At 39.3% G+C, this 21,861-nt stretch overlaps 1 protein-coding gene across 1 annotated transcript; it reads left to right on the forward strand.

Moving 5' to 3' along the window:
- Positions 1–3,965: 3,965 nt before the first annotated feature.
- On the forward strand, positions 3,966–21,697 carry LOC115621928 (inactive serine protease scarface). The gene is made up of 6 exons (XM_030515776.1): positions 3,966–3,995; positions 7,181–7,548; positions 12,812–12,988; positions 19,515–20,503; positions 20,744–21,012; positions 21,074–21,697. Exons 2-6 carry the CDS (start codon positions 7,225–7,227, stop codon positions 21,364–21,366), a joined length of 2,052 nt encoding a protein of 683 aa, XP_030371636.1. The 5' UTR covers positions 3,966–3,995; positions 7,181–7,224; the 3' UTR covers positions 21,367–21,697.
- Positions 21,698–21,861: the final 164 nt, after the last annotated feature.

Consider the following 21,861-nt stretch of genomic DNA (forward strand, 5'->3'; position numbering starts at 1 on the left):
ATAATTGTCACTGTTTCGCGAATCTCATGCGGCTTGATCGGCTTAAATAGAAACATTTTCGCATCTAGGTACCGAACAAGTGTTTATATTTTATAAAGCAACAATAACAACTGATCCATTTAAACATAAACAATTTCGTGTGATTCGAAGGTGAGAACATGATCGCCATACTTGAATTTATTAATATATTTTTAGATATCATGATCAGCACATTTGGCAGCGAAAAATTATTAAAAAAAATAATAAACTGTTCAATAAACATTAGTTTTAAGTTAGTAATAAATTCAAATCTTGATTCACTACGTGACTTGTGTTTCTTGATATTTGTGACAAAGTAACAAAATGTTACTCATCTCTAATTGATATTCAATGGTCAGCACGGTAGCTCAAAAACATTTGTCAGCGCTCTGATTGATGAAGCGCAGCGGCCCAACAGAAGAATAAGAACTGGTCGAATGTTTGTTTGTTTTTGAAATCCATTTACAACTTATATGAAAATGTTTACGAGCTTTTTAGCACTCGGCATTCGATTTCAATTTGCGCGCCTCTGGCCACATATTTTAGATGCTTTGCATAAATTCTGTGCGTGGTGCGCTTTGAAAATGTCACGCTGTGTTCTACGCGCTTAGTTTCAATGAAATATTTTAATTAATTTAACTAAAATTTGAATTTAATTGCCCTGGGCGTTGTGTTATATGTGCGCTAAATTTTCCATTTGCAAGTTGTGGCCGTGCCAAGATATTCGTTACGTTTTCCATAAATATAAAAATCATTTTATGTTTTTTCTGTTTTATGATTCTGTTTGTTTACCAATTTTGTTGGTTGTGCTTTAGCCGGTGGTGGCACCCACATTTGTGAATATTGATTTGCACATATTTGTACAATAAATTGCTTAGCATTTTGTTTCGTTGCTGTCATTGTTTAAAGCAATATTTGAAATGTTTTACAAATGACTCCATTAGGCTCCCGTTTAATGAATAAGCTTTATTAATTGTTGTTGTTTTGTTGCTGTGTAATTTGATTGCCGGCACTAGAACAGGATCTACAATATCAAAATGGGCAAATTTCGCAATCAATCTTCATGTTATAGCAATGAGTGAAAGTATGCTTTTGGATCTATGACGTCATTGTACTGGGTACTTCCTTTGATTGTGCTTGAAGCCAATCATGCATGTTCGTAAATTGCTGATTCACGGCTAATATGCTACCACATATTTATGAATAAATATACAAACTCCAAAATAGATGATTTTCAACAAAAATTGAATGCATTTGCCCTGCCTTGCCTTGGCTTATCTTTGCCATCAACATGACTCTACATAATATGCATCAACTCTGCCCTCAAGGTGTGTCTTGACTCATTCTTAATCATAATACGAAACCAAAAACTCAAATGGCTAACGCCATTAATGGCGGTCATCTCGGAAATTTCACAATCAAACCTCAAGATTTAATATGAATCACTGAAGAAGCAAATGTTATTCTAAATCAATTCTTGAGTTGTCAACTCATCTTTTAACGAATAATAACTTGGGAAGCGTAATAAACATGAACTGAAATAACATATTTTCAAAATGAATAGCCAAATTCGCTAACTTTAACAGCTTTGAAGACTTTCTGCTATTCATTCGAGTAAGTTACTATCTATTTTTCCTTCTCTTTATTTTTGGATTGTTGAGCATCACTTCCATCAAATTAAGAAATTCATTTATTGATTGTTGTGCGTAAAAGGTCAGGTAAGGTTTCATTAAAATTGCAACGCTGTACTACGATTATTACCTAATTTCATTTACATTTCCATATATTAAGCCTGTCTTCATAAAATGCACTTAGCTGAAACCAATTACTTCATATCCGCAAACATTGTTTAATTTTAAAATTAAAGTCAAATTCATTTCATGTTTCAATTTCCTTATCTAATTGAACTGCTTACAGCATGGCTGCAAACGGCAGGCCAAGCTCTTTAGTGTTTAAGCTTTTCATTTGTGATCCAGGCTCAAATGTTAACATGTGCGGCATTATTGCACAATCTGGCGGCACTGCTTTTGAACGAAGGTTGTCAATAGCGACGAACAGGAGCTCATGTCGGTCTAATAAAAATAACCGCAAACAAATACCCCATCCACACACAATGGCGATGATAATGGCGGCCAAACAAACAATAACAGCCACTAGTTGGCAAAATTAAATTTTGACGCAATCGAAGACAAATGGGACTCGAAATATTGAGCACACCATTGAATGATAAGCTATGACTTGCACTGGCCAGATTATGGATGCGGCAGCGACGTTACGAGTATTCATTATCACAATTGAAAATAAAGCCGTTTAGTGAGTGACTTTTTACACGACTTGCAGTCCAGCATTCGAACTGACTGCAAACATGAATGATTGGCAAAATCAATCTCTCTTCTTTCCTACCTTGACACGCTTAGCAAGTGCGCAGACACAAAACTATGTAGTTATGCTTTTAATTAGACATTAATTGTGAGTATTTGATAAAGATAACAAATTCGCAAAATTATTTGAAGTGTGATATCGTACAACATAAACAAATGTTAACAATTAATACGACCTTCTTGAAACAGCTTTGAACCATTTGAGTAACTAATTTTTCAGCACGCTTTGATGTTGTTTAAATAATACTAAGATTAATTAACAAACTGCAACATCGTCCATATACTTGTACATACTATATTTATATCTATCTATGTATATTTCTGCCATCTTCTTGTTATAATTGATATTGCCAATGCTTAGGCATTCGTGATTTCTTGCATGGCTTAACTGATATCAGTTCATGTTATTTTCTCTTTCAAACCTTTAAACAACCTTTAAACAACTTAAAAATAGAAAACAAAGGCAAGCGTGCGCGACATTGTCAATATTTAAGTTGTTGGTCATTTTGTGTTTACATTTTTTTCCTTCGTAGATTCAAAAGTTAAGCATCGTCGTGAATCAGCGTCCAGTTATGCCAAACGCATATCAACAGACTTAGAAAACAAACTTGAGGACGTTGTTGATGCCGTTTGAGATCTGTACAATAGTTCTATACCCGGATTTGTTGAAAATGTTGTACATGCCTCTAATTTGTTTAAATTTAATTGTTTCGCGTGTTTTAGAATACAAACGAAAATTTGCGTGTATAAAAATGACCAAATAAATTCACAAACAAACAGCGGGTTATTTTACAATTTAAAAAAAAAAAAATGATGCCGCTTGCACTTGATTATAATTTTTCAAATAATGCATGTGGGAATATTAGTATGCATTAAAAATAATATACAAATGTGGACTCAAAGCTAAAATAAAATCAATTAGCCTAAAAGAGCCGGAAAAATTTAGAGCCGCACTTAAAGCTAAAAGCCTACTGGATGACATAAAACCAAATTAAAACACAAGTCAGCCGGAAAGACGTTAAGAATAAGTAGTTGCTAAAAACAAAAGCCCACAGATTTGAACTTAGAAAACTCATCTGTGTTATGTCTCAGCGCCCAGACATAGCAACAGTCTCGTACACAAGCTGGGCTTCTCTCTGAGCGCGAATTGAGCGCCCAAACGAAAGTGAGCACAACAGTCTGGCATCGGCTGACGTCGCCGACGCGTCGGCGGTAACGGCGACTTCTGCGGCTGCGGCTACAGCTACGAGGCTGTGAAGTCTGCAACTCACTGTTCGGTATTCACTTGTTCGCATCTTTAGCTTCTTTGCGGTTAACGTCGACGTTGCCGTCGCCGATGATGCCTCTGCTGCTGCTGACGTCGCTGCTCGAAATAAAATTGTTGTTGCTATTTTTCGTTGCCTACGCCCGTTTGGTGCCGCAAACTTAGCCGCTAGCTACGCTGCCGTCGTGAAGCTCTGCTGCCGTGCCGGTGAAGCTGCTCAGCTGCGCTTCCAACGTGGGCTTGGGCGCATATAAAAACGCCGGACTTAGTAAAAATATTCACAATTATCTTCAAGTTGTTCGTTCGTGCGTTCGAGTCTGGGTTTCCTTTAGGTAATGTGTGAACGCCACAGTGTTATACATCCATAGTTATTTAAACACATTTTATTCGTTACTTTTATTTGTGTGTGTATGTGTTTTTTAAGGCATGCTACAACAGATCAATAATTAATAATATAATAACTAAAAGTGCAAAGAAAAAATGTGCAATGAACATTAAGCAAAGACTCTACAAGTATTGTCAACAACAATAAAGTATTTGTGCAAGTGTTAAAAAGGACATTTAAGGATTAACAGATATTTTGGAAGTCAAAAAACGCAACAGTGGATCCTCCATTTACTTCCTGTTGGCCCTGTTGGGTCATGTTTTTGCATCTGCCGAAGCGCAGATCATCAAATTAACTGTATATTTTACCGTGCTGCACTATCTCTGACTTTTGTTATTGTTGTTTTTGTTTCCTTTCGGAGTGGAATTGTTGCTGCTGCAACCAGCTTTGTGGTCGAAAATTAAATTCATTTGCGGTTGAGTGATTGATGGATGGTTTGATTGATTCAGTTGCCGCTGTATGCGCGCGCCCATGCTGCCAGCATCTTGCTGTCTATTTTTCCGTCCTCTTCTCCATCTGCCCCTCTGTCTATGCAACTGTCATGCCTGCGATTTTGTTTAAGGCTGCATTGTGTTTAACTCACTTGAAATTTATTTGTTAGCGATGCGATGCGATCTGAACTTTGCGCTGTCACTGTCTATGTTGTTGTTGTTGTTATTGTTGCTAGTGATGGCAGTGGCTGTTGCTGCTATTGTGGGTTGCAAAACCGCCATTCTGCTGCTTTCCAGCGACAAGACAAACATTTTTAGTTTTAATTTATGTGAAAAGTAAGCAAACAACAGCAACAACAGTGTCACTAGCAAAACCACCTAGCCACAACCTACTGGCAAAATAAACTAAACAACACAGCCGAATTTGCATAGATATGTCAAGTAGGAACTGTAGAACATGGCATGTCATACATTTGGCACACATGCGTTTCTGGGTGCTGAGACAAAGCACAAATTAATGTGATGCTTTTTATTTAAATTTCCATAAGAATCCTATAATCTTTGAAATATTGCAAAAAAGTTCGTTGCCTGAGTCTTTTGGTTTTTGGCGGCATAGCTAAGCTAAAAAAACAGCACACACTCACATACACGGATCTAACGTGTCCATCAATTCCCGTTAAAATGTGTGTCAATGAAACGTCCAAGACCTGCGGCAATAGAAATACCCAACTAGATTTACAAAAAAAGAGGCAAGAGCATTTAAATTAAAAAAATGAATATGCGCATTAAAATCAATATGGTCAGCTTCAGATGGATTGCAAATTATTCTGCTTAGTATTGAAATGGTGACGCATATGAAATAGAAAGTAGAAACCTGGAACTATACAGCATTTCTACATTTGAAATTATATAAATGAGGCTGGGGAATATACAATAAACGGTTCAGTCTCAGCAGTCCATTCTCTAGCTCTTTAATTTATGCAAATTTCGGCAACAGCAGCAGCCCGGCAGCTAGAAAAAACAACAAACTATGAGTATAATACGTATAGTGAGCACCTTCGTTTGACTTGTTTTTATTTCGACTGCTGCCATTTCAGTATTTTTAGAATTGAGTCACGGCGAACGCATCCCGACGAAACAATCAAGCGAATGATTGCTATCGGCCTCTCGCCCCTTAATTCTTATTGATTTTGTTTATAGCCAAATGCAAATTTCTTCTGTGCTATTTTCGTTGTCATTGCTGCTGCTCTTGCCATCAGTTTGACGATTTAAGAGTTTGGGATTCGGTTTTTTCCTGTCTATTGTATCTTAAATGTTGTTTTTTTTTTGTTTCAATAGCCGGACACTTGGCACTAATGATAACACTAACTGTTTGATGACTCACAATAAAATGCACACATATCATGCACCTTCATTTAGCAATGGATCCTGCTTTGTGCTGATGCCTAATTGAGCCGTAAAGTCACAAAGCGTAGCAAATAAATGAGCATTTAAGTGGCAGATCATAGAATGCTAAATAATCAACGATGTCAATTTAGCTGCTAACTTGTCAGCTGGCATCAATTATGGAATTACCACACCTCCCCCCACCTTCCAAAAACAGAAAACGCCTCTTTGCGTAATCCACGCCAACGTTGCGATTTAGTAGTGTGTTGCTTTAATGAACAACATCAGATAAAACCGGCGGGCAGCTTGTAATTTATATGCCTTAGAAATTTTGACAAATTGCACAGCAGTCGGTAGGCTGGGTAGTGGGACTTTAGGTGGAGTATGGGGGGACGGCTAGGCAACAATAAATAAATATGTGGGTAAATATTTTTTTCTGTAACTTTTCGGAAGTTCGTTTGGTCAAACGAGTTTGCCACAAACCAGCCCCGAGCCAAAGACTTCTCTGAAATTCTTTTGCGCAAGCCAGTGTCGTACAGCAACAACAACAACAGTGGCAACTGTGGTAACAGCCCAAAGGCACTTGGACATCATGACCAGCGCCTAAGTAGGCAATTGCAGTTGTCTGGCCAGTCTGTCAGTGGCAAGTGCCATTTTGCGTGTAAGTCGTGTTGCTGCCGTTGTCGGCTGATGCCACACTTACTGCAAAGCTGGCTAGTATACAACATGCTGCTGTACAATGGACAACAATGCACAATAGTAGGCATATAAACAATAGTAGCAAAAATATGCATCAATAACAATAACATGAATAACAATGACAATTTAAATAATTTAGAATTTTCACAAATCAAATTCATTTAAAAATATTAGTTTCGTTTATTTATTCCAGTAATACAGAACGAGAAATTCAGAAAACCTACCTTTATCAATTGAAAGTTTTGTTAGAAATTCTATCTTTCTATCCCAAGGTGCACTGACCTCTCGTTGGTTGCCAGAGCGTGCACTTTTATGGCATTTGCACGTTTCAAAATTATGTCATCACGATATTTTGCATTTAGTTGATGACGACACGCATTGACCGGCCGGTGGGTTGGCCGGCCGACTAGTTGGTGGGCCACTTCGGGTTGTGCTTGGCACTACGCAAGTTGAGTGACCGGTCTAGCCACCGTCTAAATTGATTCTTTTGTCTGCGACAGTAAATGTCACGCCAAACACTTCCGTCAATGGTTACCATACAAATAAATTAGATTTATCTATAATGCTGCATTTACGTGTTATTTATTTATTTTAAAATAATTTATTCTCTTCACAGTTAAACGGACAGCATCCAGAGTGAAAATTTGCGAAAAACAAAACATGTCACGGTTTCGAAATCTTCTCGCATGGGCCTTGCCCCTGGCCACAGCGTTGACTGTAGCTAACGCCAGCTATAGTGGAAATATGTTTCTAAATGGAGAGTACAAGCAGGGCTTAAAGGAACATCCCGAGACGCACTTCTCAGTCAATCCATCGGCGAACATTTTCCTCAACCATGCGATTATTAGCAGACAAGCTTCTCCCTTCCAGGGTCCCACATATTTGCCACCGAAAGAGTTCCTGAAGTGCTCGCCGGGTCAACAATGTGTGCGTCAAGGTCAATGCCAAAATGGCTATTTCAGTCAGCAGCTCCCAAAGATTCAGGTTAGTCCCACAATTTAGCGTTAACCAAATAAAAAAGCTACTATAAGGGTACGGTCCAAATACGTGTAATTAGGTGCAAAGTGACAATTTTCCTGTGACTATCCTCATATTTTTTGGATTTTTGTTATTGTGTAATTAGCTACAAAATGTGTGTGTTACTCTTCAACCAGCTGGCAAACAATTCCAAATTTCAAAATGACTAAAATCTTGGCTTCATCTTAATATAGAACATTTGTGCGAGCTTTGATTTCATATGCAAAACCAGTTATGAAATGCGAATCTTTATATGGCTATTGTTCATTGAATTTTAGATTGCATAATTGGCATTGGTTTTGGTTTTTCCCAAAAAAAAAAAAAAATAAATAAATAAATAAGGCAGCAGGCCAAGAAATGTGGCATGTGCTTGACGGGCCGCTCAATTCAATTCAGACGAGCAAATACAGAAATAAAACACGCATGCTTATATACTATATACTATATGTATGTATATATAGGTAAGTTAAAAGCCTGTCTACGCGTCTGGCCAGAGCGATAAGAGAGAAAATATTGCAGTTGTAGCTTGATTAGCCTGATCTGCATTTTTGTTGCTGTTGTTTATTGGCACAGTTACCGTTATTTTCCGGTTTGGCGTTACCAAAACCCAAATACGCAGACAGTAGACAGCAGCAGACAGCGGCAGACAGCGGCAGTGACTGCGACAGACAGCCGAATTTCGTAATATGGCCACAGAAAATAAAGAGTGAAGTTCATGTTTAATTGCTCGCCCATCTTGGCATGCCAAAGAAATTTATGTAAATGCAAAAGTTGTTGTGCCATTTTTCGTCAAGCTTTCCAGCGTCTGTTTTGCATATTTTCTGTTTGTGGTGCCCATAAATAACATAAACAAAACAGAGTTTCAGGTCAGAGCATTTGGCCGCATAAAATACAAAAATGTGAATTCACCTGCCAGCTTTGCGGTTAACTCCGAAAAGGGTTTCCTTACTCACTTGCCACAAAAATTGAATGCAGACAAAAGCGCATTGTATGCAACTTGTATTCGATTTTTCTGCAATAATATTCATTTATACAATTTCAATTTCAGCCAGCATACCCATTGCCATCAATATTTCATGGCTATTTCAATTACTCATTTTTTGTATGAGCTGGAAGCGTTTTTAATATGCGTTAACAAAAGATCTAGGCAACAAACTTGCACCGAGAATAAAAACGCCTTGCAAGTAGCCTAGCGGCCAATGCTGACGATGGCAGTGACATAAAATATGCATTTTATTCTGCACTGATGTAGTTAGCTGCATTGCTCAAGACACTTGAATTATGTTTTTTAATTAAAATCTTATTGAAGTGGAAATGATACGCAGACATTGGCCCAACTGCAAGTGTTCGTTGAGTGCGTGTTTGACCCAATGACCAGACACCGACAAGTTTAGCAACTCGCATGCAATGCAATGACAAACTCAATTACAAACAGTCACAGCTTCGTGGCGTCTCATTTAACAAATTGCCACACAGAACGCTAATAGTTTTATTGCCGAGTGATGCGCTATCATTTTGAATATGCTGACCCACTGCTATTCTAAAACAAGTCATAAAAATATATAACTCAATTTGTCTATTGTGCGCGCTTTGTTTCTGGCTTTAAATTCCACTTAAGATATGCGCGTTAGCATACAAATACATACTATATATATATCGAGTTTAAATATGGCTATATAGCTAGCGGCCAATGGCCATTGAGCTTTTTCTGTTGACACTAATAAGGCTTTTTGCGAGCCAAAAAAGTAACGACTATTAATTAGTCTAGCACATTGAACCTGGAAGTTGAGCGAGCTTATAGGTATTAAAAGCAAACTTCTATTAAAAACGTCGAAATTCCAGATTGCCATATTTTGAAAAAGTTGGCAAAGATGCGCCGGCTAACGTTTGTGCATAAATTAAGTTAAATGCATACCTATTTTGCTTATAATCCTATGCCTCTAATAACACAATTTTGTTAATTGTGCGACGCTGCCTCCAGCAGTTTGTGAGTGTATTTTCATCAATCACAATCATATCCAGCCAAAATAAATAGCTTTTTAATGAGCTACTCTACATAATTCGCAGTAATTATTTAATTTTGGCTTGCCATACTTCCTTTGAAGCAAATGATTCTTTTATCCTAAATCCTTCCTTCCCCTAACCCTAACCTATTAGCAAGTGCATAAATGAGTGTCCAAATATTTTCTTACCATATCAATTCTGCTCTTATGGTACTGCATTTAAAGTAAATTTTTTGTATGGACTTGAAGCCAAATATGGTACAAGAAAGTAAATAAAAAACGTCGCTCAAAATTACACCCGTGAACTGAGATGTTTTTCTTTAATAAATGTACACAAACAGAATTCCTTTGTGGTGTCTATGCCAATATTGAGTTTAGTCATCTCGTTAAATTTGAAACACACACTCAACAAGTAGCCATATAATGTATTATGTACTAATGTATGTATAGCAAACACTGTCGCTTGGCAAAGTTAACAGCAGCGGCAACCGCAACACCAACACACTGAACTCACAGCTCCAACCAATCAAATCTTTAAAGCAAACAAATCTTTAGTTTAGCAGACCGCGACCGCACGCATGGTCGCGTGGGTGTCGCTTACTCAGCGCAAAGACATTATTTGCCATTATTTTCACAGGCACATACAGACATACGTGAATAAAAACATGCATGATTTTAACGCCTCGATAATAATCATTGAGCGCTCCAGCTGCTGTCTAGCTGCGCTTTTTGTTGTGATTGCTTTTGCCAAATTAGGCAACTTAGAGACGCTGCTGTTGCGGCCACTGTTGTAGTGGTTGTGTTGCTGCTGCTGATGTTGTTTGTAAACTTGACTTTGACATACTCGTAACAGCCAAGATTGAATTTGCTATTTTGTGTCCGTTTCCTGAACAATTAGCAAGCACATGTTAAGGGAATCAAAGCCATTGGCTCCAGATTATATTTTCACACATTTATAATTATGTGAAATAAACTTGCGCGACTCGGCCAGCTGAGCAATAACTTGTGCTAAAATGTTTTGGTACTCGTATATGTACGAGTTTGTACATTTGGGAAATTTGGCGGATTTCTCGCACAGCATTATTAAATATTATTAATAGACATTTGCAGTCAAGTCAGTCATGTCGTAAGAGGTAGCATGCAAAGCTGTTAAACAAATAACAACGACTCGCTGTACAAATATTTAAACGTCACAGACAGACCCCGAACAGACTAATAATTAACTGAGATGAGCAGCAAACAAAAATAAGGCAACATTCCCAGTTATGTATGCGAGTGTAAGCTCAAAAGCAATTAAGCTAAAATTCTCATCGCGATGATGTCAAAGCTAAGTATTGCCTTTGCCTTAAATGCTGAACGCATCGTTTGGTTAAGGGTTAATCAACCAGGGCCCACGTCAACCCACTTGTCATCCGGTTGGACAGCTTTCCCTAGATCGCTGGTCTCAGTCAAATATGTCAGTTGACTATTGGGCCGGGGTTGCACGTGTGGGCGTGCATTTAAAAACTGGACAAACTCGGTTTTATACAACCTGTATAGAATTGTTCTGGTTACACGTGCTTTATGACATAATGCCACATCTTCTAATGAGAATCAAACCTTTATAAATAACTTGTATATTTTATGATTGGCACGCGCTGTACAAAATATATATTGATATAAAGTCGCTTACGCACATCCCACATCGACGTGAGTTTTCTTTTTTGTTGTTACTAAGGTCTCGTTTCATTGGTTTGGGAAGACGTTTGTTGGCCAAATAAGCAGCAGTTACTAGGGTGGGAAACCACTTTCGAAATTCAAACAAAAATCATGTTCTGAACGGCTTAGTCAACGCTATTTAGCATCCATTTAACACAACTCTTTAATTAGTTCGGCTTTTATTAGTCAAGGTCGCACAAATTTACATACAAGTATGTGTTTTACTTTTAAATTTGTTTATTCTGTTTGAGTGGTGGACATAAATTAGCCAAACATCAATTTGGCTTACCCGCAATACACTCACAGCTCACAATTTTAAAAAAGTAATTTTTTATGTGGATGATTTTGTTGAACTTGATTGATATTCTGAAGGCAAAGTGAGCTGGTTTTTTTTTAACTAGAGTTCTTCTCGAAACAATGAGCTAGGAAGTAATAAAAACGTAATTAAGATTAATGGTGCAACGGTAATTAGATTTTATTTAATATGCTTATGTTTATGGCTTAACATTATAAAGCATTAAAGTCGCCCCACTGTCAGTTAGCCGTTAATAAATAAGCAAATTTATTGATTCCCCAATACAGGCGCAGTAGGGCGGTCCGCCAGCTACTGTATGCGAAACTGGCCAAGTGTTTTTGCGGGCGTTATTGCTTTGGCAATTCTTAACCTTTGGCCGCAACAACTTAACAAATTATTAAATTGTAATCGTGCGTCGAAATGCCACGAAGACATAGAGATAGAACGAGACTTTGAGACAATCCAATGGCTTACCAAATCTACACGGTGCAGAAATTTAAGCAAATTAGCTATAAAAGCGTTGCAAGCTGAAGGTTCATTAGAACGACAAGCCTCCAGCTGATTGGCGGCGGCAAAGTTCAATGCAACGCCTCAAACAAAAAATTACGCTTAAACAGTGCCAAATATAATTAAAAAGAAAATCTTTGGGGAGTCATCGGAAATCAAGGAAAAATTGTTTTATTATCAACAATTATTGTATACTTAAAATACTATTTTATTTAGGAATAACGCCTAAGTAGAGTTTTACATGAAGTTAGAAACGATGTCTGATGTCTACTGTACTTCTTGGTGTTGGACTTACTTACTTAACATATCGGTTTGAGCAATTGGCTTGTGCACTGTGTTGACCTTTTGCCGGCGGCAATTGCAAATGGCGACAACGAATTTTATGGTTGCCAAGTGCTTACAGTTTTTCCGAGCTGGTCAAGTACGCGACAACGAAGGTGGTGCTAAGCCATTCACGATTGTGATTGATTGTACTGCTGCAGCAGACAGTAGTTGTCATTTGTTGCAAGTCAAGTTCGTTGCTGCAGTCATTCGTTTTTGGTCGAATCGGTTTTGATTAATTGGTAGACAAGTAGTTTCAGCTTATTAATGAACTATAATTTTTAGGCAATTTATAGACACCTTTGTTCATTTTGACAACTTTACGTATAGCTGATGGAATGATGGAAGTTTTTGTATGCATTTTTCAATTACTGACCTTTTCCTTATTTCATTTTGGCTCTTCTAGAATTGTGAACCAGAGACCGATATTTGCTGCACATATCGCGCGCCACCGACCACTACAACAACCACAACAACCACGCCCAGGCCCTACGCAACCTGTGGACGCGACTCTGATTGTGTCGCGCCTGAGGCTTGTCGCAATGGAGAAATCGCTGCCCCCAATTACATTAAGAAGCAAGGGGTAAGTTATAGGAGATCATTGCACCTATATGGTATTTTTCAGCCCTAATTAACAAAATACAACACACGTTATTGTATTCATTAGTAACGTGTATTATTGCACGTGTATATTTGTGAGTGGGTTACCTTCAAAAGCTGCAACGCAATCGAATGCTGGTATGTGATTGTTACAAAAAACTGGCCGAAAAGTCACAAAACACAATGCAAGAGCCAACTTGAGCACTTTAGAGGCCTGAGAAACCATAGGTTGAGCCCAGCATACATAAAACCATTAAAAATGGTAGCTGCATAAAATCGCTTCGATGTGCCAATGATGAGACGCCCAAAACAAAACAAAACAAAGCGTCTAAGTAGTGAGTGTTGCAGTCGCTTGTGAAATGTATACGCTGCAGTTTTGGTAGCAGCATCACAATCACAGCAATACCAACCACAAGAAAAACAAAAACAAGCACCCAAAACAGATGTACTAACGAATGCAATACCTACCACAAAGCCGAAGCCAGCAGCTACCTTATTAACACACAATTAGTCTGAGTTTGGTTGCAGAGCCATAGCCAGAGATATCTGTTAAAATATTCTACGATGAGGCTGTTGTGTTATTGTTTATTGTTGTTATCACATGCAAATAGTCTGCTCTAAATATTTGAAAAAGCTGAAAATGACGAACTGCTACTGTGCGGTGTAATCTGTAATCTAAGATTGAAGTCAAGTTGCCTTTAATGCAAATCAACTAGGAAAAAAGCCAAGAGCAAAGCAAAAACGACATTGGCATGTTGAAACGAAAGACTCAGGCAACGAACTTGACGCCGTCAGCTTGCAATCAAGCAGGAATGTAGTTGAACTTAATGTAATATGCATTAAAGCTGAAAAAGTGTTAAATTACGAGGCTAGCGTGATGGCAATAGGGCGTGTGAGCGAGAGCGCTCGATTCCAGTATACCAAGCCAATGAATTCAATTGCATAATTTGTTTACATGCAATGGCCAACAAAACGGGTCAGTTGCTGCTGCTGTTTCTTCTTCTTCTTTTTTCTCCTCTTCTGCACTGGTGCTGTTGCACATGCAACACACAGCTAAAAAATCAGCACAGCAAGTGAATTATGTATGTATGAATATACGAACGTCCGTGTTGCAGACTGCAGCAGACTGCAGCAGCGGCAACAGCAACAGCAGCGCTTGCACTTAAAACGAAATCCCTTTTTTTTGGCTGGCTCCATATTTTTGTTTCATTTTTTATTTTAAGAGTATGTTCGGGGGGAGACCTCATAATTTCGCTCGGTCAACGACAAGCGACAATTACGCACTGACCATAATGCCTCGAACTCGTTAAGATATGCAGGCATTGACGCCAATTGCATGCTACAAAATGCACGCCAGGGAATACGAATCCGACAACTCTGAGACTCTAAATATCGTACATACACGTACGATGCGTACGAACCCCAGCTGGTACGAGAATGCCCAAAACCAACCAGTTGATGTGCCATAACCCTAATTTACAAGGGTGCGAAGAGGAAAAATAACTTAAGTAGTTTTGTACAGTGAAAAATGTTCGGAATGCACGGCAAGGTCATTGAGGACTGTGACTGGTACCGCTTGATTTCCCCTCCCAGCATTGCCTTCCACTTTTCAAGTAAGGCAGCAGCAGAACAACACAGCACAGCACTCCGCTTGCAGTTGCCTCAGTTAAGTTTGTTATTTGCTAGGCCAATAAGTCAGAGCCGACGACTCAGCTGTTTGCTGTTGTTGCATATGCTTAGCTTTATTGCGCATATCTGATCAATTAGTGTTCACAGTATCCTGACATACCAGCCACACATGCTGCATGCCAGCAATCTGCGCTATCGTTCAAGCATAGTGCCATGAAACGACCTTATACTTCGAATTTGCCGCACTGATTGATAACGAATTTAAGCGCCTGGTGTAAACAGCTTCTTAATGGATGCACACGCAAGCTTGCTGTTGTTGTCGCTATTTCTGTCAGTTTCTTAATAATTATGCAAAAGATTATGGCGCATATTTTCGGTGCGACCATTTATCATCTTAGTTTGGCCATGTCTTGCGTGTTTAACTTTTGTGGTTTTTTTTGTGTAAACAGAATTTGTCTCTTGTTATAATTTATGCACGTACAATGGAGGAAACAGATCGTTGAACAGTGAAATAAGAGTTTAGAAAAATGCGCAAGCTGAGGAACAGATGACACTTTTCTTTAGCATATTCCAATAAAGTTATTGACTTGAAGACAAGAAGCTTATGTTTTGTATTTAGATCTATATAGATGTTGATAAAAACTGCCAGTTTCTTTCAATTTTGAATATAGATATAGGATCAATATTGATTTCTAAGAACTATTCAGCTGTTGAAACTTTACATTTAAAATTGCCAAAATATGGTTGCTGAGAAAAATTTGGGATATTCCCAAAAAATATGTTTCAAATTAAACTTAACTTGTTCCTCTCCCTATTCATTCTACAATTCTTTATACTTTGCCTCATTTAGTCACGAAAAAAATGCTTTGTTTTGTTTTACTAATAAATAACGTACGTCCACTGTAGTTTGCACAACTAACACATTTTGAAGCACAGCTGAATCTAGTTTATAGGTAATGTATTATATTTAATGCCATTAATCAGCGTAGATCTTGAAATTACTTAAAAATCTTCCGACATAGCAAACTTTTTTGGCTTCAAAAGTGCCAAGATACTCATTTAATGCGAGCGTTAGCAAACCTAGCCCGTAAATTTTAGCAATTTTGCAACCTCGCAAGCATTGAACTGTTGCACTGTCATGTGGAAGCATGCATAGCTTAATGGGGTGCGCAAGTTAGCCAAGCTCTTAGTTGATCTGTTTAACGGTTCCTCGGCTGGCCAGAAACAAGCAACAAAAAGTGAAAAGAAGCAAACAGAGCATATCGTGAGCTCGACTTCAGCGCCAATGTGCAGCGGCCTCAAGGTCTAGGTCGCCAGCGAGCTGCCAGCAAGCAGCCAAAGTCGTTGACAGCATTTAACATTCATTTATACTCAGGTGTATTGTGGCGCATTGTAAATATGTCTTCCGCTGCCTATTCTGCGTATATTTCTTTTATTATGATTTCTGCGCTTTTTCTCTGAGGTGCTCACGACTCGTCGTATAATTTGTGTAAAATTAGCTGCCCATCAACGCCATCGCAACATCGAGCAACAAAGCCAATGGCAAGTAATGGGAATTTATGCCCTTAACATTCGTAAAAATGCAGATGTATCTTTGGTTTTGTTATAATTTAAATATGTTATTGATGCGTTTTTAATGCATATAAAAATAGTGTGTACATGTGGTCAGTTAGCCTACTGCATACGAATTAAAACGCTCTTCCAAAATGAATGTGTATTTCGCCGAAGGCTGTGTGTGTCAAACTCCGAACATTCAATAAAATATACAGTTTACACCCAAGTCTCTCAGTATAGACTCAACAGATTACTGGGTGCTTCAGAAACAAAAGGCTCGAGCAGCTAGCTCACTTGATCCATAAAATGTATGAATATGCTAAATTGCAACGCATCTTCAGGGCCAACTTTAGAAGCTAGCTGGCTAGAATTTTATAAAAGATGCACGCCAATAAAATGCTAAAAGCAATTATTCAACTTTTATAGGCGTATAAATTCTAAGCAAAATAAAACATGTTTCATAGGCTAGCAATAACGACAACAACAAAAATGAGAAGGTAAAAAAACGATATTACCTTAATACTACATTATTGACCTATTAAGGCGATCGTAAAAATAATTTCATGTTTGCTTTAAGCCATTTATGTCATAAATTTGCTTTGCATATTGACAGCTCGTTTCCAGATTTAACATTTGCCGAAATTCCAATATGTGAGTTGTTGTCTTTAATTATGTGCATTAGTCTTCAATGATTCAGCAGAAACTGTCAGTCTCTTCTTCAGTTGTGGCTTCTTAAAGTTCTTAGAGTTTCTCACCATAGCTCTGATAGAAGCTGCCACCATGTGGCTTGTCACTTAGCAATGACATTAAAATAAATTTTATGAAAATATACTTATTGTAATTGCAACATTATTAACAAATTGCAGCGGACTGGCTCAGCGACAATCGCTGCCGCAATAACAACAAAAACAAAAATGTTGGGTTGCATAGCCAACAACATTTATTAAAAGCATTTTTGCGTCATTGTTGCTGTTGTTATTATTGTTGTTGCAACATCAATTACATATTTTTGCTGTCGCTGTACAAGTAGCTTGTTGTTAATTTTGTTGTTGTTGTTGTTATTGTTATTTTTGTTGTCGCCGTTGTTATCTTGGGCCACCAAAATGATTGATTGCAACAGGGTCTGGAGCTAGTGGCTAAAGATCGGGGCTGACGGTCGGTAATCGGTCAGTTGATCAGGTGAGCGCCAGTGTAGTCGTTGCTTGTCATTGGTCGTGCGCATAGGTTCATGAAAATGATATTGAATATATACTACGTACTTGTATATGTGTAAGAGCATGCTGCCCGCTGAGTCTGTTTTCTGGTTGGTTTTTAGTGCATCCTTAATGATAACGTGTATTACATAAAATTTAATGCATACATCATGTGGTTGCTGCTGTTGCAAAAGCTTGAATGATGTCTACATTAAGATAACATTTGATTAACGTTTAATTGATGAAAATTGCGCCAGCGGCTCACGCTGCCTAATGATAATGTTAAGCAAATTAAATGAGCTTGGGCAGCAGAAGGACAACCACCACACAGAGTGGAGACAAATGATTATAGTCGTTTAAATTGTGCAACGATGCAAAATTAGGGCAGGAAAGCGCCTGAAAAAGGCCGCTTCATATCACTGCGCCTGGCAAACAGAAGCACATTTATTTTAATTATCATTATTAATTTTGGCTCAGCCTCCATTGCGAAATGTCACTGAGCCGACTTACAGTCGTTCTGTTTACGCTTAATTTTTAACAAATGAGCATATTATTTTTCCATTACACACGCCAAGCAGCTGCCGCCTTTGGCTGCCTTTGTGGGTCTTTTGGTCCGGTGGTCGATGTGTCCGTGGTTCCGTGGGTTTGTCGCATCGACGTTGAATTATGAGTTACAAATTACGCGAAACAATAAACACGAGGTCGTTGTTGACACCTCCCCACCGAGGTGCGTGTGAAAAAATTGTATCTGACAACAGCAGAAACCATCTAATTGTGAGTCGCACTTTGTTACAACTTGGAGATTTTTGTATTCTTAAACAAAAATTTCATGACGATTGCGTAAGAAGCCGGTAGTACTATAGGATACAATTTTTTCTTATTGTTGTAGTAAATATTCAAATTAATGAAACGAAGTGGCTATAAAAAAAATAGACGCGACTATAGCTGATATGAATATTGTATGTGTATGTATTAGCTTCCAAATCAATGTTACTAAAGTTTTATGTGGAAGATAGAATACTGTTTAGAACAAATACATACTAGCATTTAGATGGATGCGGCGAAGCGCTTTGATATTTCATTATTGTAAAAAGCTTTTGGTTGGCTTTTAACATAAAAATAAACGTATAGTCGCTGTTGATAGCTTCATCAACATACTATATATGAGCAACGGCACGTTCCAAAAACGATTTGTGATAGAAGTGTTTAAATATATAAATTAAGCACCCAGCTGGGTTATCATAAAAATAATATTTAAATGATTTCCGTTGGCAAAACTTGACTTCAGCTTGTCAGTTAGACATTCTGTATAAATTAGCAAAATAAATTTGTTTGCGTTCTGCTGCAGACGTTTGTAGGTGTCGCGAATAGCCTGCGCACACTCACATGCAAGCACCCACCCGCACACATTCAGGCAAATGCAATGAATCAGACATAGCAAACAAAAGACTTAGGCGACAAACTTGACACAACATCAGGCAATTCAAATTGTTGCCCACTTTGGACAGATGCTGCCTCGAATACGGGTGCCTATTCGTAGGTATGTGTTTGTGTAGCTGGCGACTTGTTGTTTTTGTTGCCAACCAATATTGTTGAAGCATACTTATTACATTTGCACATTGGCGTCTGGCTAACACATTACCTAGCTGCCAAGATTGCACCATGAAACTGCAAATTTCTGGGTTAACACCAAGCGCAAAAACAATTGACAGCAACATTGGCCACTTTAATGACCAGGTAGCGTTGCAAGCCAAACGGTTAGCATGCCTGTTGGTGTAGCTGAAGCTTATGCTGCCGCTTCTGCTGCTGCTGCAGTTGCTGTAACTTAATATGCTAACTCATGGACTTCAAAGCACGACATGGCATTAATTTATGTGCCAGCACCAGCCCCTTAAGATGCCTCGCTGTGCTTGACTGCACGTATCATGTAGTGCTTGCAGACAGACCTCGTGCTCTGCGTTATGATAAGCGAAGCTATTGACCCCGTCCTTCCTTTCGATATCACTTTCAACAAAACAGCCATCAGCACCTCAAATTGAAGGAATTGCCTTGGAAACATGACTTAAATTTTAAGGATTTGGAATAGCCTTCGAGACAAATATTATATTAGACTGTATGTTTATTTTCTTGCAGCCCAACCGTTGTTATGCCCCCGAAATCTGCTGCCGCATGCCTTCGACTACACTGACCGAGGATGGCTACATTTTCAATGTACCTGAGAAGAATTTCCCTCTGCCAACAAACCCCACTGTGCCAGCTGTTCGTACCACCCAGCCTGCTTACCGTCCCACACCGCCAGCTCCGCAGCCGCCTCGCCCCCAGCCAACGCAACCACGCCCCACCCCGCCTGCCTATCGCCCAACATCGCCTCCAGTTTATACCACACGGCCCACACAACCTCAACCTACTTATCGCCCACAGCCCACACAACCCCGCCCACAGCCCACACAACCCCGACCACAGCCAACCACACGTCGTCCCACCAACGAGTACTTGCCTCCTCAACCCACATATCGACCACAGCCAACAACACGTCGTCCCACGAACGAGTACTTGCCTCCGGTTTCAGTGAACGAGATTCCCCACCGGGAACGCCCAACGCAACCACCCCGCTATGAGACCGATCGTGTGCCCCAGCCATCCAATGATAAGCCCATCCGTGGCGAAGATCAGCTTTCCCCACAAATCTTCCCCCAAAGAGTCCCTTCACAGACGCCTGGCGAACTCCCCAAACACTACGCCAAGTGCGCTTCTGCTCTAGTTTGCACAGACGAGAGCTATTGCAATGCCATAGGTGTACTGACCGATTCGCCCGTGCAACTATCACCCATGGAGGCTGCTTTCCGTGTGCCACTCACAGATTGTCTGCAGCCAGACAGTGGAGCACCTGGCAAGTGCTGTCGCGATCCCAACTATGTGGACCCCTGGCCTGTCAACCTGGCTGGCGTTTGCGCCACACGCAACTCCCGTACAAAGCCCACCGGCATTAAGGATATAGATAGCAACTTTGCTGAGATTCCATGGCAGGCAATGATCTTACGTGAGTCGAGCAAGACGCTGCTCTGTGGTGGCGCAATTATTGGTGACGAATTCGTTCTCACCTCGGCCAAATGTGTAAATGGGTGAGTATTCAAATAAATCATAAAAACTACCCATGGATGTTTTTAAAAAACGTTAATTTCCGGCGATAAAATAAAAATTACTTTTGATTTTAACACAATTTCGGACAAAATACAAAGATTCGATTTTCCGCGAGAGAGTATAGGCTTCATATTAACAGTATTTTCATGGGAATAGACTTCCAAGATGGCGTATAAGAAATATTGCGATAAATACTTATCAGAACTTGAATTTTCTCATAGCGTACCCGTGAACGATGTGCGTATCAAGGCCGGCGAATGGGAATTGGGAAGCACCAAGGAACCATTGCCCTTCCAGCTGGTGGGCGCCAAGACCATTGACATTCATCCCGAGTTCGATCCCTCTACCGGTGCGCACGACATGGCTATCATTCGTCTTGACAAACGCTTCGAGTTCGCCACACACATACAGCCAATTTGCATCAGTGATGAGGATCCTACCGCATCTGAGCAGTGTGTGACAACCGGGTGGGGCAAACAGGCGCTATCAAGTAAGTGTCATTATTTGCAATCGAAGCACAACTAGCTAACAGTTCAACCCCACGTATCTAGTTCATGAAGAAGGCGCCATCATGCATGTGACTGGTACGTCGACACAAGCACGTAGCGACTGCGGAGCCGACCAAACTGGAGTATGTAGCGCTACCAAATTCGATTCCTGTGAATTCGATGTGGGCAGTGCATTGGCCTGCGGCAGCGGCTCCAATGTGCGACTCAAGGGCATCTACAGTGTAGAGAACAACTGCGGCGAGGGACAGGCTGTGAGGTTCAGCAAACCAGATATCAAATGGATCAATACTCAATTCGCTGACAGAAATAAGCCCCTATTACTGAAGCGCTTCTAAGCTGGGAGACTCTCAAAATAAAACAGACAAAAAGTAAAGAAATAGTTGAAGCGAAGCATGTCATTAGCTTAGGAAATCGAACAAGTTAGTTAGGCGAGCCATGCTCTCGAATGTGGCGAACGTTTCCTTTAGTTGAACTATTTTTAATTTAACACGAGACTCCGGACACCTTTTCTATTTATTCCCTATTATTGCATATTCCCAACACTAATTTTTACCCTATGCAGCTTTTTACGTTCGTTACTGCCAGCAGAACACAACAAATAGTTTAAATAAGCGAACAATTCAACTGATTAATGCTATAAAGGAGTACCAACATGTTGTAAAATAATTAATTATAAGCTTAGGTTCTTTTTATGACCTCAAATTGCCAATACCTAGGACAGACAAAGAAGAGAATGACAACAAAATACAATGACGACAACCCCCGACAAAAATACTTTGAAAATTGAGATTATTATTTTGTTTTTCTGTCTATTTTATACATTAAGCTTT

Source organism: Scaptodrosophila lebanonensis, unplaced genomic scaffold (assembly GCF_003285725.1).
Source record: "Scaptodrosophila lebanonensis strain 11010-0011.00,11010-0021.00 unplaced genomic scaffold, SlebRS2 tig00000001-arrow-pilon, whole genome shotgun sequence".
Classification (NCBI taxonomy): Eukaryota; Metazoa; Arthropoda; class Insecta; order Diptera; family Drosophilidae; genus Scaptodrosophila; species Scaptodrosophila lebanonensis.

What these genes read in the sequence shown, in the direction of transcription:
- LOC115621928 (XM_030515776.1), top strand. Translation starts at nt 7,225, where the DNA reads ATGTCACGGTTTCGAAATCTTCTCGCATGGGCCTTGCCCCTGGCCACA. An exon ending in AGCAGCTCCCAAAGATTCAG is followed by an intron (nt 7,549 to 12,811) that starts GTTAGTCCCACA and finishes TGGCTCTTCTAG; the next exon opens with AATTGTGAACCAGAGACCGA. An exon ending in ATTACATTAAGAAGCAAGGG is followed by an intron (nt 12,989 to 19,514) that starts GTAAGTTATAGG and finishes ATTTTCTTGCAG; the next exon opens with CCCAACCGTTGTTATGCCCC.